The 14,868-nt window shown below is 41.2% G+C and overlaps 1 protein-coding gene and 1 long non-coding RNA gene across 4 annotated transcripts in view; one reads left to right on the top strand and one right to left on the bottom strand.

Moving 5' to 3' along the window:
- The window catches only part of UNC5D (unc-5 netrin receptor D), a 91,217-nt gene extending 77,015 nt beyond the window's left edge, over positions 1–14,202 (top strand). For all 3 annotated transcript variants that reach the window (XM_015883166.2, XM_015883168.2, XM_015883167.2), the window contains 6 exons: positions 138–306; positions 1,342–1,569; positions 2,833–2,982; positions 4,253–4,417; positions 5,728–5,906; positions 7,204–14,202. In XM_015883166.2, the coding sequence (XP_015738652.1) occupies positions 138–306; positions 1,342–1,569; positions 2,833–2,982; positions 4,253–4,417; positions 5,728–5,906; positions 7,204–7,408 (1,096 nt within the window). In that variant the 3' untranslated portion in view covers positions 7,409–14,202. The remainder of the gene's footprint in view (positions 1–137; positions 307–1,341; positions 1,570–2,832; positions 2,983–4,252; positions 4,418–5,727; positions 5,907–7,203) is intronic.
- Positions 1–14,868, bottom strand: part of LOC116654330 — a 93,852-nt gene that overhangs the window by 26,839 nt on the left and 52,145 nt on the right. Inside the window, exon 2 of the long non-coding RNA XR_004309500.1 lies at positions 4,921–4,985. This is a non-coding gene — a long non-coding RNA (uncharacterized LOC116654330). The remainder of the gene's footprint in view (positions 1–4,920; positions 4,986–14,868) is intronic.

Genomic DNA, 14,868 nt, shown 5'->3' on the forward strand with positions numbered 1-14,868 from the left:
TGCTCATCATTTCTGTAACAGATGAACAAAGCATTTATTTGGATTTTTAACTAAAACATTTAAACTTTATATTGCAATAACTGTGAATACGTTTTCACTCATTAAAAAGGCCCTAAGATGTTATTATTTACCTACAGCCTACAGCCAGAAAGCCCAGATGTCCTCCTAGGACCAGAAGTGACGTGTGGCCCTTCGGATGTCTCCGTCAGCTCTCCATTTGCCTTGACTATACCACACTGTGCAGAAGTAAATTCAGAGCACTGGAATATCCACTTGAAGAAAAGGACACAGCAAGGAAAATGGGAGGTGCGTTCATGCTTCTGCTCCCACTTACAGGTTATATACACTAAATGAAAACACAATTGCTGTTAATTATGCAGGTGTTGAAGATGGTACAAGGGACAGAATGATCAGGCATTTTGAAGGAAACATCTTATCTCTAGGCAAAAATCAAACAGAGGTTTTGCATTTTGTTCTGAAGTAGCTGAACTCTGTTCAAGTGCTAAACTAAAAGACAGAGAAAAGGGTCAATGCTTCATTGTGCTGCCGCTGGTGGAACTGTTTGATTCCTTGCATTGTAAAGAAAACAAACAGTCACTAAAACACTTGTGGATACCTTGACTTTATCCTTTTCCTCCTGTAAGCCACCATATTGCTGTGGCTCTTGTTGAAACCATTTCAAATTCAGCTTCATTTTCCTTGTAAAATTCATTCAGTTTTCTGTCAGCTCCATTGGTGTCAGTTACAAGCAGCCCAGAATTAATGAGGAATGTAACACCAGGCTGTAGATTGCTCAGATACCTCATCTTTAATGATGCTGTAATGCAGAACTAAGCATGAAATACGAAAGAGTGGGTTAGGTAGCTTTTTGATGAAGGTAAGCAACTGTAATGGATGTTCTGAAAGGATGTCAAATACCTACTATTGTTCAAGGTTTGCTTATTGACTTCAATCTTCGAAAGTAATTTCTTACCTTGACATTGGGAAAAAATTAGATAGAAAGTCAAGAACACTTGAAAAAAGAAGCTAAAATTGCCTAGGCGTTGTTGTTATTGTTATTATATGCTGTATGCACTGAATTCTGTACAATGTATTGCTAGAAATCTTCCATTTAGGCTTGAGGCAGTAAGAGACTATTCACTTGCATAGGTAGTCTATGTAAGACATTCCTTATTCTGAGATCAACATGAGTTTTAAGGATGTGGAGCTGGCTCCTTGGGAGTGACTTTGCATTCCAGTTGAATATAAATAACCAAATGACATCATGACATCTTATTATCAAGGCCTGTTTTTTGGTGTTTGTTTTGTTGTTGTTTTTTTAACTTGAATTTCATTTTGCAGGAAGTGATGTCTGTGGAAGAGGAAACTACTTCCTGCTACTGCCTGCTGGATCCTTATGCCTGTCACATTCTCTTAAACAGCTTTGGAACTTATGCACTTATTGGAGAACCCATTTCTGAGTGCGCTGTCCGACAGATGAAAGTAGCGGTTTTTGGCTGCCTATCTTGCAATTCTCTGGATTACAATCTAAGAGTGTATTGCATGGATAACACACCTTGTGCATTCCAGGTACGTGGCTATTATGGTTTTGATTCCTTTTCCCCACAGCATATTGACATTCATTTATTCCTAGGGCTACAGCAGCAGTTTAGAACTGTTTGGTGTTCAGTGCTTATCATGTTCATTACCCTTAGCTGTCATTATTCACTTGAGGGATTCTTCTTACAATATGAGCAAGAAGGAAGAGATTGTATTGTTACCTTTTTATTTTTTACAAGAATTATAATTGTGCATTTCTCCTTTAAAAAAGTAAAATAATAATAATCCCCAAGTGTAAACTTCAATTAGTATCACTTTGCTGCATGGCATTTCAAGGCAAAACAATAAGATTTATCAGCTGTTGTAGCCATGATGAATCAAGAAGCTTCACAAAGTGTTTCTCTTTTGAGAGCTGAAATGGAGATGGTTGTAACCAAATTTTTGCTTCCTCTTCCTATTGCACAGAATGAAGACAGATCTTAAGGGAGCTAACATCTTTGAGCTCTAATAAAAGCAAAGGCACTGAAAGGATGGTTAAAGATTTACTATAGCTTTATAATTTAATCCTTTGAATCATTCACACAATTGACGGGCTAGAAGTATTTTCCTGGATGTGCCTGCCTGAAATTCAGAGGCCCAAATTCCTTCTTCGGGTATTTGTTGAGTGTATAAAAGGAACTCTGGCTCATATGTTCACAGTTCAGTGACTCAGCATTGGTTAATGAATAAGCCCTAGCTGCAATCATTTAGTATTCTGTAGCAGTTTTATAGCATTTCATAAAAATGAAATTCTAAGTATAAATTTTATGTTTTGATTTGTTTTTAGTTAACGCTTAATGTATGATTTTATAATGTCCTACAATTTCGGAACTGGATAAAAATCATCTTGTTTCTCAAACTATTGTGGTGTTCAGCAGATCCATCAGAGTTACTTGCAGTGGAAAATCCCACCCTCAACTTGAAACTCTGAAGTACAAAGACAAGCATTAATGAGCTGTAATACCCCTGTGGTTTCCACCTCAATTACTGCAGTCCTAGGGAAGTTGTGTTGGTATTGATACTCAGAGAGTCAAGAAAGTAATCCTCGGTGTAGCATCAAGGACAGCAAAAGAGTTGACATCCCTTTGGCATCCCTGGACCTCCTGTGGTGGAACACAAATGGCAGTGCCCACTCTGTGACAGAAACATTCCACTGCTGCAAATGGACTCGGCACCTTTCACAAAGATGAACTTTCAGCACATTTGATATTTGTTTCTAATAGTAAATAATTCTTTTCTCCTCTGCCATTACAGGAAGTGGTTTTGGATGAAAGGATCCAAGGAGGACAATTACTGGACGAACCCAAACTTCTGCATTTCAAAGGGAATACCTTCAGTCTGCAGATATCTGTCCTCGATATCCCTCCTTTCCTTTGGAGGATCAAACCATTCACTGCCTGTCAGGTAGCTGCTCATTTTATTTCATTGCATTATGATTTTGTCAAAAACAGGATGAAACATTTCAAATGAAGAAGACTTAACATGTATCTCCTAATGGAAAGCAAGCTTGTGCTTTTCCTTATTTAAATTACTTCTTGAGGAAGGCCTATATGCTTGTTATAATTTGTTGCTACAGAAAATGTTTTTGATATTTGTCATTCCAGTTTCAATACAATTAGGAATATATGGCTGAAAATGAGAGGATATATGTCAGTATTTAAATGTCATGAGTTCCAATTACAGCACGTACTTTGTTAGAACTGATGAAGAGCAAATTGTTTTTCCTGTAAGATGTTAATTAGAGAGGCTGTTGAAGGTGGGAAAGCATAGTAAAACATAAGATGAATTTCTGAATGTATTGGTTACTGGAACCAATAAGCCAACTGCTGGCAAATAGAGTGAGGTGGTGTTTTAAAATACAGATGTCTTTCATGTTGAATTTTAGCTAAAACAAATCTTCAATGTAGTGAAGTGGAAGGTTTCCATTAATGCAACAAATCAGGTTTTGCCTCAAGCCATATTATAAAAACAGCCCCTTACTTCACTGCCTTTTGATTTGTCGTTCAATCCTTGAACGCTTTGGGGCTGCATTTGCTTTAAGGAAGGCTTTGGTCACAGCAAGGACTTGAGGTTTCTGAGAGGGGTGTGCAGATCCACTGCTGGCAGAACAATGCCACCATGCTGATACTGAAGCCTAATAAACATTTGCATTTTATAATTGAGTAACATTTGAATGGCAGCTGAGGAAGATGATGATGGTTTCTTAAACAGAAACTGCTGGCTAACTTGTACTGGCTCAGTGAAATGTTTTTTGCTGTATTTACTCATTTCTCTCCCACTTACCACCGCTTTAAGTTTGGGTTGTCTGGAACAACTGAAAGAGCTGATGCAATGAAACCATTGTCAGGAACTACCATGAGGAAAGATTTATGTTAATCATTTCTCAAATTAGCAAAATTCATTTCAAGGCTTGAAGACACAAATCAGCAGCATGTAAAAGTGCAGCGTTAAAGCAGTTCATGGCAGGTGGCAAAGCCCACATAAATTGTTAGTGTCTTTGTAAGTAGGGGGAGCCCTTAAGAACTGGGCTGGTAGAGCAGGAAAGGGTGAGCATGGTGAGGACCAAAGGCACTGCTCGGGGATAAGAGCAGCCATTTTCCTTGCATCTTCACTTATTGGAGGATCCAGCAACTCACTCCCATTCCCCCATTCTTGTTGGATGTTTCTCTCCCAGGAGGTCCCATTCTCCCGTGTGTGGTGCAGTAACCAGAAGCCGCTGCACTGTGCCTTCTCCTTGGAGCGTTACACTCCTGCAACCACACAGCTGTCCTGCAAGATCTGCGTCCGGCAAGTCAAGGGGCACGAGCAAATCCTACAGATCCAGACATCCATCCTCGAGGTGAAGCATCCTTTCCCTTTTTATTTTCCTCAAGCTGTGTAGCATGAGGCAAACTATGCCCTGTTTTTGCCCCTTCTACCTCATTGGCATTTCTCATGCCCTGTTTAATGCTGCAACAAGCACAGAGCATTCAGTTCTATTTCTAGCAGAAATCAAAGGAAGCATTTACTGAGATTCTAGAGCACTAAAAATAATTTGTATGTGAGATGATGGTGATATTTTTCTTGTGGAAAGTTTTTGAGTATCTTAAGAGTTTAAATAAAGGGCAGCTTGCTTGGGTGCTGTTTGGCCACATCTATAGCAATGGTGTTATACAGGCAATGCCTCCAATGGCAAAGGGAACTTCACTACTTAGGTACATGAGCATCTTTGATTGTTTAAAAGGTATCCAGAAACTTCTGGATTAAAGGGGCTACATCTGTGTGCTAACAGCACCATGCAGAAAATATAGATCTTAATAAGAAAACCTCAAAGATAATTCAGGTAAAAACATAGGGACCTACCTGTCCACATGGCCTCAGTGTCACAATTGTGTCCTCAACCAGTCACAGAGAGCTTTGCCATGGCTCTGAAAAAGCAAGGGAAGGAGTGAGGATAATTAGACTGTAAATATATATAATCAACAACTGAGTATTCAAATAGTTCACTGCAGCAAACTAACCAGGTAGCAGCAGCTTATCTCACAAGTGCAGGGTATGAAACCTACCATTGTTCTGCAGGTTTAATTTGAACAGTCAGGCATTGTGATATATCTGCAGCACTACTATTACTCTGCGTGGATGACTTTTGGAATGTGTCATAAATGTTATATGAAGGGACTATAGCATCACTGTTATTTAATATTTATGCCACATTGCACTGAAACGAGTAATGCATGGAAATGGGACTGTTACACAAGACTTGGTATAATTTCGTAGGAACAGAACAGGCCCAGTCTACAAAAAGGACCTGGGTTCCACAGAGCTTTTTGATGTGGAAAAAGCAATAAAATTAAAAGAATTGAGGTGTCTGTCTTGTAGGCTTATGGAACCGACCAGTCATTGCTCCACTGTACACTTAGGTGTAGCAGCATGTGTATATAGACATGTATGTATGTAGACAGGCCTTGCTTGCAGGCTGATCCCTGCAGAAGAGTGTATTCCCAGTACTCTCATACTGAAGGAGCCATGCAAAACTCATGTCTCAGTTCCAGGCTCCTTAACAGGACCATTGATGGTACTGTTTCTGCAATGGAGAGCTGCCTGCAGACCTCTAGATCAGCACAGAACCCGGTGCTGCACTAAACTGCTCTGCTTTTATCTTCTGTATAGAATGAAAGAGAAACCATTGCTTTCTTTGCACATGATGACAGCAACTTCCCTGCACAGATGGGTGCAAAAGCATTTAAAATCCCATACTCCATCAGACAAAGAATCTGCGCAACGTTCGACACACCCAATGCCAAAGGCAAAGACTGGCAGATGCTAGCACAGAAAAACAGCATCAGCAGGTAATGGGAAGCAATTTTAAAAGGTGAACATTTACATGCACAACAAGAATAATCTGCTGCTATTTTGTTATGGGGTTTTTTTTTATTTGCTGATGTTAAGGATGCATGAATAGTAATTGCCTTTCTTACTCTTGAGGATAAACTGTAGTTCGTATATTCTTTTATATCCTACTAGTGACTGAAAGCAGAACCTGCCTTCCACTCTGAATAAACCCATCCCGCCTGCTGTCATCTTCTAAGCTCAGATTGGAACCCACAATAGTGGGGTTGGTCAGTACAGGGCTCAAATGATTGTGAACACAGCAGCTGTTGTGTGGCTGCCATCCCCAATGCTTCACTCCAAACTGAATTATGGGTTTTACAGATTTTTCTAAGGAAAAGGCATGTTTCAAAAGAAAGTTATGCTCTGCTGTTCGGAGCAATAACATTATGATTATTAAAACCGAAAGGCACTATAAAAACTCATTTACTGCTTACTTTGCATTTTCTACTCAGCTAAATGGAATTGGGAAAGGCATTTGACTCAGAAATATGTTCTGATTAGCACTATCTCCATAAGCGTGTGCCCAGGAGGAGAGAGGATGAAGCAAAACAGCTTCCTATTGACAAGTTTCTTTTCACAGGCTTGTCAATAAACCAAAACCGAACCAAAGAAGAGAATTAAGTTACAGGCAGGCAGCAGTGAGTCACAGCACTGTGCTTTATCTACCGGTGTTTGCTATGCACTGTCATGCTCTTCAATCCTGAGGAGTTTTTGCTTTCTCAGGAAACTGAAGGACAGTGCAGAATAGAGATTACAACGGTTTGTGCAAGACTGAGCTTGTGACAGTTCTTCAACTTCTGATTCTCCCTTGGATGCAGCTGGATGATGCAGCATGCATTTCTATAAGTCAAATTCAGTGGTAGAAAAAGAACATTCTCGAGCAGTTTAACCTGAAATGATATGATAAAATGTAGAGGGTAGAGCAAAAATGATGACTGGACTGATTTTCATCTACCTGCAATTTATTAACATCATATTTCCCCATCTACTTAAGAATAATAATACAAAAATGGGCCACTGCCATCATTGTTGTTCTGCTGACTTGACAGGAGCGATATTCTGGCTTTAAGTCCTCATTCTTTCACAGTTCTGAAAGTGGCAGGAGCTTTGCTATAAGTGACTTCTACAAAGCTAGACTTGTACTGCACACACACATACACACATCCACTAGGATTCCCTCTATTCATCCAATTAGATCTTGCTGCAGGTTTCTCATTCTAATCAGTCTGTTCCACCTTTCCCTACCCCCCTCAGGAATCTCTCCTATTTTGCCACACAAAGCAGCCCATCTGCAGTCATTCTGGACCTCTGGGAAGCTCGACACCAACATGACGGTGACCTCGACTCCCTCGCCTGTGCCCTGGAAGAAATAGGAAGGACACACTCTAAAATCTCAGACATAACAGAAACTGAGATGGAGGAGCCTGATTTCAACTACAGCAGACAGAATGGACTTTAGTCCTTCCTTTCCATTGAAGAACCGATGGCCAGCTGACTTTCACACCTGAAAATCTCTTTGGCAGGGAGGAAATAAGGGTTTCTGCACACTGCCCAAAGAAGCAGACGCGTCTCCACAGTGCCGTTTTCAGTTGGAGGAGCAGAAGAAGCCCTATTAAAAATCATCTCCGTAATAAGGAAAACAAGCTGTCCCTGTGCTACAGTCCTCTTTCATTTAAAATTCATGGTTCAGATTCAAAAACAAGACTGCAACATCAATCATTCCCAGGGGCAAGAAGGAGCGAGGTACAGAGCTGTGCAAGGTAAATATTATGACATCCTCTATTTAGAAAACAGTGATGCTAAAGAAGAATACAATGCCTACTAAAATGCAATGCCTAGTGCTAAGCAGTGGATATTTAGAGCCACTAGAGGTTAATCTCGGTGTAAGGGTTTGTGTTCTTGGGGCCCTGAGTCCCCTTTGTGCTGTGTTTCCAACTTAACACACCTGAAAAGTGGATGTAAATGCCGTTTGCTAGCAACGTGTTGACTCTGTGCATTTGCTGTAACTTAGCTAAAGGACAGCTGAAAATCTGACCTTCTCCTGTTCAGAGATTTGAGGAATGAATAGATTGTATAACTATTTAACAGATATCAGTTGTCACCCAAACAATTCCTTTTACAAGTTCAGTCAATGAATGTAGCCTTGCTGCAGATTCTTCTTCCCGTTCTAATAACAAAAGCAGAACGAAGCCCTTCTCTGTGCAATCCATGTATAACCAATGCCCTAAGGATCTCCACTTGTAGAATTTCACTAGGTCCAAACTTGTTTCTTTGGTTGTTTAAATCCAGCTCCAAATAGAATGCAGGAGATTGCCAGCCCTGCTTTAGCAGGCTTACACTGAACTGAAAGCTGGAGGCGAATTCAATCTGCGCAGCTTAATTCTGGTTTAGGTTCAGACCAACAGAATAACCCCCACCTACTGCTGCCAGAAATTGGCCTGATTTACTGTATAGTTTGTGTGTTGTGCAGGAGATAGAGCTGGCTGCATTACCTTTGGCCTGTTTACCACCACATCCAGAACAAAGCAGGTGAATTCTCATCGCTTTTTACCCATCTCATGCAAATATAATTTATTACTTCAACTGAACCAAAAAAGAGCTGTCACTGTGAGTCAGCATCCCGGCACAACTGGTACCAAACCAAATACAACCAGTGTTTGCACTCGTGTAGTCTTTGAGAATTACCCATAGTACTTGTATTGGGCTGAGAGCAACATGACAGGGCAGGTAGTTAGTGGGGAAAACCATATTTATCCAAAATCATTTCTTCATCTGGGATCCCAGATCTGAACAGTACAATCAATAGCCCTCAATGGCCAATTCCATGGCTTTCCCAGCTTGGCAGGCTGTGCAGTCAGACTGACTTACAAACACTTGGACTTTCCCAACCATTTTTTAACGTTAGGATTTCATGCAGTCTGACATCAGCACTCCTGTTTGCAACGTGAACCCATAACTGCTGCAAGCATATTTAAGACTGAGACAAAAATACCAGCTAAGCTGGCAGCAAGCTGTCACTTTCCTCAGCAGCACATGGCTCTGTCTTTGAATTATATTTGTAGTGACTTCCATTCCTCCTCCCCAGAAACTTATTTTTCATTGGACAAAACATCATGAATAAGAAAAAAATAAATAGAGAATGGCATCCATAGAAAAGCAATGGAATTTTAGTGAGCTGCAGTTGTCTGGGAAACCCACTACAGTCTCTCTCCAGCAGTTAATTTGTTCTCAGCTTCTCCTCAGATGCAGTTTGAATTTGGTCACTGCTTTTTCAATCTAACTCCCATTTGCTACCCCAACAAAGTCCCTGTGCATCCCCTACAGAGCTCTGTGTGGGTCTGCTGAGCCACACGTGGGGGTCAAACACTGCAGAGCTCAGCCCTTAGAGCATCACTCAATGCTTGCATCCTGGATTGGGGTAGATGTGAGAAACCACCCAGCTCTGCCTGCCCTGTACTTGTGCAGCAGAGAGAAGCCAGATTTGTCCAGGCTGATTTCTTCCAACCTGCAGATGGGTTGTATACCAAAATCCACATCCAACCCCCAACTCCTATGAAGTCTCCCCTCTGAGTTACGCACTGAAAGGAATAAATGTCACTTTTTTACAATGCTGGAACAAAAGCTGTTCAGTTTTGGGCCCCGAGGTAAGATTTCAATTTTGCTTTACTCAACAGAGAGCTGTTGTTCTGTTTCCTGGCTATTGTTCAGTTATACCAAAGCAGATTCTTTGCTGCTCGCCTTCCTTTTGTGCATCTACACACTGAGAACTGACTTGTAACCTAGTATTGTTTTCATGACCTTTAGTTGTTTAAATGGACTAGAAATGCTAGAATAATATTTATCTCATTGGAAAGGAATTTGAAACAGGAGCTGGACTACCAGCCTATACTTTGTATTGATCTGGCTGTACTGCTGTGTTGTATAGATCTGCCATACTATATCATACAAAACATCCTTTTAACCTTACAGTGTGACCAGGACTGAAAGTTTAGGGAAGTGGTCTAAGAAATGAGCTCAGTATTAAAGGACTTCTTCAGTCACTCCATTGCTGCTATCTGATAGGCAAGCAGCCTCAAACCCCCCATTTCTCACCATTCACACACTCAGTATCAGTCACAGAGGACGAGGATCTTGCTGGAGCATAAAGAGTGCAGCACTCCTGGGATACAGTAACTGACTTTGCTGTGCCAGTCACTCCAGCTAATGCATCATCAGAGAGGATGCGATTGCCTGAACATGCAGAAAATAGAATGGTGAGGAAAAACCCATGTAGCTTAAAGATAAGCATGAGAGGTGGCAAAAAGCACGTCATACCATGAACATTTTCCATAAAGAGGAAATTGTTCTCCCTGATGACGCTGGGCATAGTGGGCAGCAATCAGACAACACGTATTTAAGTCAGACTTCTGAGATCTCTGTTCCCTTTTCTCCCACTCCTGGGAACTTTGTATTTCTTCTATCTTAGATATCTGCTGCAGATATGGCTGTTTTCAGATGCTCCCTTTCTGTTGTTTTATGTTAGCGTCATGGGATGATATTAATAAAACTTAGCACTTTAATTATAGAGAGTTTGCACCACTTCTCCTCCCTTCTTCCTGTGCTGTCCCAGTTTTAGAGAGAGAGAAATGTTAACATTTGAGGGGAAATGGCTCTGATACCATTTAAACAAGGCAGCCGTAAATGGGTTTTGTTACCATTAACAGACAGCGAGGCAATACAACAAGAGATGTTAAATGGTGCTTTGCTTTCTCTATTTTACACTAAAACAAAGCTTTTCTCTCCACCAAAGGCTGCTGCAAGGATGCTCTGCAACACAGTATTCTCTCAGAATAAGTTAGTGTGCAAATATTATATAAATAGATTTGTTGACAAGGATTCACAATCTTAATGTTCCAGGAACGTATTTTTAACATCCAGAAATCCAAATTTGATTCTTTTCCTCTATTTTAGAAATTATGACCTCTGAAAAATAACAGAAGCCTCCTTGCAAACCAAAAGGCAGCAGAGAGAACTGCAGTGCTGCACATTGGAGGTGCCACTGAGCTCCCATGGTGACACAGCCCTGCTGGCTTCACAGCACCAACCTGCTCTATTTGCTACAGTTCTGTGCTGTGACCCCTTTACGACTAATAGTTATATATATATTTTTAATGACTTTAAACACTTTTTTTCACTTTCCCAAAGCTCATTTCCAGCTTTGCAGCGCTGCTTTTGCAGCCCTGTGGTTTACATTACATACGTTAAGCCACAAAGGAAAAAGTTGGACACTGTGGGTTGACATCCTAACTTCATTTACTAGAGCAAGTGCCACAAAACCACCATGCACTCCCACAAAAATGTTATTGGGCATTTTATAACAGATGGAAAGATATCAATGCTATTCTCTTCAAGTACAGAGAAGTATTAAAGTATTGCTGTTATTATTTTTATCCCTGGCAACAGCTGCTCCCCCCCAGGCCTTGCAGGCTGTGAGCATGAGGAGGGGCTCCTGGCCAGCCCACCCCTTAGCACTGCCCTGCAGCCCATTCCTTTCATGCCACTTGGATGGAAGACATCTCTGTGAGTAGGTTTTAACACATTCTAGCTATTATTTCCCACTAGAAAAAATTCTGTGTGGATACAGTGAAGCAAAAATGAACAACAAACTATTGGGGCAGTTCTCATCATCCTCTGGGTTTGAGTTAATGAAACACAGACCTGAAGCAAATGACTGCGTTCCATCTCAGATGGTAATGGACTGAATGAAAGCAGAACCATATCCAAGTCTTTAAACAACTGTGAATGAGCTGCAGGTCTGTCCTTCCAGCCTTTTCTATGCTGAGCTCTATGCAGGAAGCCCTCACATCTTACACAGCAGTAGAGATGGTTGATGCTATTGGCCAAGAGCTTCTTTCATGGTAAACCTGCTGAAAAAGTGTTTTCTGTGGGTTGTTCACGTGTGATATGGGGAAATTATTCCCTTGGCACCATTCCTGCTTGGGGAGAGGATGGCAGCTGTTCCACAGCAGTGTGCAAAATGCACAGATAGCCTCTCCTGCATAGATAATCATTGCTTAACTAAAACTGCCAAGAACTTACAGGGCTCCTGGATGAACACAGTCCCATAAACAGTGGGAGTATAGCACAGGTATATAAGAACTGCAGCAGCAACAACAGAAACCCTCAATCCACTGACAAAGACCACAAAGCATTTTCTGATATCACAGCCTCACCCTTCTCTCTCATTACCAATACTAACGTATACAGTACCAAAAATCTCTTTCCCACCACAGCAAATAGAACAACCTCTGTAAGACTAAAGGATCACTCACAGAAATACTGGATAGTAACAGTGCCCACAATGCAGACAACAGAACCAATGTTTCACTCATGGCTGCAAGGAGAAAACCCTATTGGGCTCCACTTTCACTGTTCTGTCTAAAAGTTAAACAAGTGTTTAGGAATTTGACACTTATCTTTTGTATTAGAGGTGAATAGTACAAACTTTACTAGTGCTTCTTGTCTGGGGCTCGGGTGGGTAGGGGTGTGTTGTAATTTTCAAGCTATTGCAAAGCTGCTTTTAAATAAGCTGTCGAGTTGTGTTGACTAACTGGTTTGTGCTTTACAAGGGAATCCAGGTGAGCCGGGGTTCAATGGGCAGCCTCCTTGCCTTACAGGGTAACTAGAGCTGAAGTCACTTGTGAAAATGTAGCTAAGGGATAGGGAGATTAGACAGCCCATCCCTGATCTGTAATGTAGTGTCCTGTAATTAATGAGATTAGCCACTCACCTACCGTAGAACCGTGGTTTCGTCAGCAGCTGCTTAGTTTGTCTGCCCCGGTGTGATAACCTTGGTTGAGAATGTACTTCTACAGATTTCAGATGTCAACCCTCACCCCGTGTTATCCGGTCTCTGTATATAAATCTTATTGTCTAATCCCAAAGGGAAACGTGTAGCACAATAGGAAGTTAAGGGTGCTGTGCACCGAGCCTGGTGTAAGTTTTTTTTCTGATCCAGCAGGAGGGGGATGACATGGATCTAACAGCAGGTTTGCCTGATACAGAGAACAGGAGAGATTCCTAACAAATCCTCACTTAGAACTGCCTGAAGCTTTGTTTTTGCAGTTTAAAATCATAAGACCTGGTAATTCCCTTACTGAAACTTGGAATATTACCGTAATTGCAGTGATTACATTTGCAAACAGTTCTTTCAGTTTCCCCCCATTTGTGCACTGAAGTTATGGGGGGTTGGGAGGAATATTTCCATATGTGCTTTCCCCTTTTAATCTACAAAGCAGATAGATGCCATTACTGACCCTCAGACACCTCCCAGCACATCAGTAAGCAGAACAAGGAGCCTCGCTGGCCATGCAGCATCCATCTACTTGTGTCTATTTGGGAACAGCCAACCACCATCACACAACTCGTGATTGTGGAAATGCAGCTGCCTCCTCCCACCTCCTACTCAAATCCAACCCCACTACAACACTGAACTCAGTTTATAAATGGGTATAAGAGCTTCAAAAGCACACAGTTTAATTTGGAGGAGGCAAAACATAACGCTGGTCAGTGTATGGAGACTGATACATGACCAGAGCATCTTCCATTGCATTTCCAACTTCCAAAATTACTGACCGGCCTTCTGGCAAAACGAGGGGCAAATGCTTTGACCCAAACACAAACTGCATAAATACATACATCAGTATTAATAATATTCCTCTGTAATGAGACCCCTTTTCTCTTCTGCTCCCCTATTTTTGCGACAAACAGGTTCTGAAATGTTGGCTATTGCTCAGTCTGCTGAGCATCCTTCCCTCCCCCACTTCTCCCCATGGTTTTAAGTGTGTTTAGAACTGAAAAAGGAGCAGAGGTTTGAACGCTTTCTTTAGTATGAAGCTGAAGGAGTAGGAAAGAGACAGAAAACATTAAATAAAAAGCATGGCCTTGGCTTCATACCACACTTTCTGTGCCTTGTTCTATCGATGTAAATTCTGAATGTTGTACAGTAAAATACTTGGGAAAGACTCCTAGGAAAAGGCTGCACTGGCTTCTTTTTTCAGCACATGTACATATATAAATATATATACATATATATATTTGGTAATGCCAAACAGCTGTGTTATATTGTACTGAAGAAGTAATAATGGACAGTTTGGATGTTTTATGTAGAGTTTGCAAAAATTGTATGGCTTTGGCCTTTTGGAAATAAATGTACAGACATAAATTACTGCATATCAGTTATTTATGAATAAAGAGTCTTTTACTGATATCTCAGATGAGGGTCCGAGTGGCACATTGATTTCTGTGATAAAACAAGATGTTCTGACATGAGAGCATCACTGGTTTGGTAAGTGAGCATCATATGGGAGCTTACAATGGAAAGCTGGGTGCTGTGCACCACTGCCCAGAGAAACTGCAAGCAATGCAACCAGAACTGAAGTTTACCCTCTGCTGCCAGCAGTGAACCAACTCAACGATATCTTTTTGCTTTCACATCCATCTGAGCTGCAACCCAAACAACTCAAACTATATTCTGACTCAAAACTTGTGCATATGTGCAGATAACTAAAGAAGGCGCTGCAGCAGATTATCTTAATCACACATTCTAATGCAGGGCAAGTTTTTGTCCTTGGAACCCCAAAACCAGCATCTATTCTGTTTTGTGCAGGACAGGAGAACCTCCAAAATGCAGATGTTCCTTTGTAACTCCCAACATGTGGCTGTGCCTCGAATCCCATCTCACTGGAAACAAAGCAATGAGTTCTCATCCATTTATTATGTCAGTGTAACCTTTTGGTTTGTAATGCCCTTCACTGAGAAGCACCAGCTGGTAACTCATTTCTCAATTAATCCTTATACAGACTCATAAGATCTCTTAGAAGACTGGAAATGGTTGGAAAACAGAGCACTGAGTCCTGCCAGGTGAAAACCTCAGACTGA

Source organism: Coturnix japonica, chromosome 22, assembly GCF_001577835.2.
Source record: "Coturnix japonica isolate 7356 chromosome 22, Coturnix japonica 2.1, whole genome shotgun sequence".
In the NCBI taxonomy this organism is placed as follows: domain Eukaryota; kingdom Metazoa; phylum Chordata; class Aves; order Galliformes; family Phasianidae; genus Coturnix; species Coturnix japonica.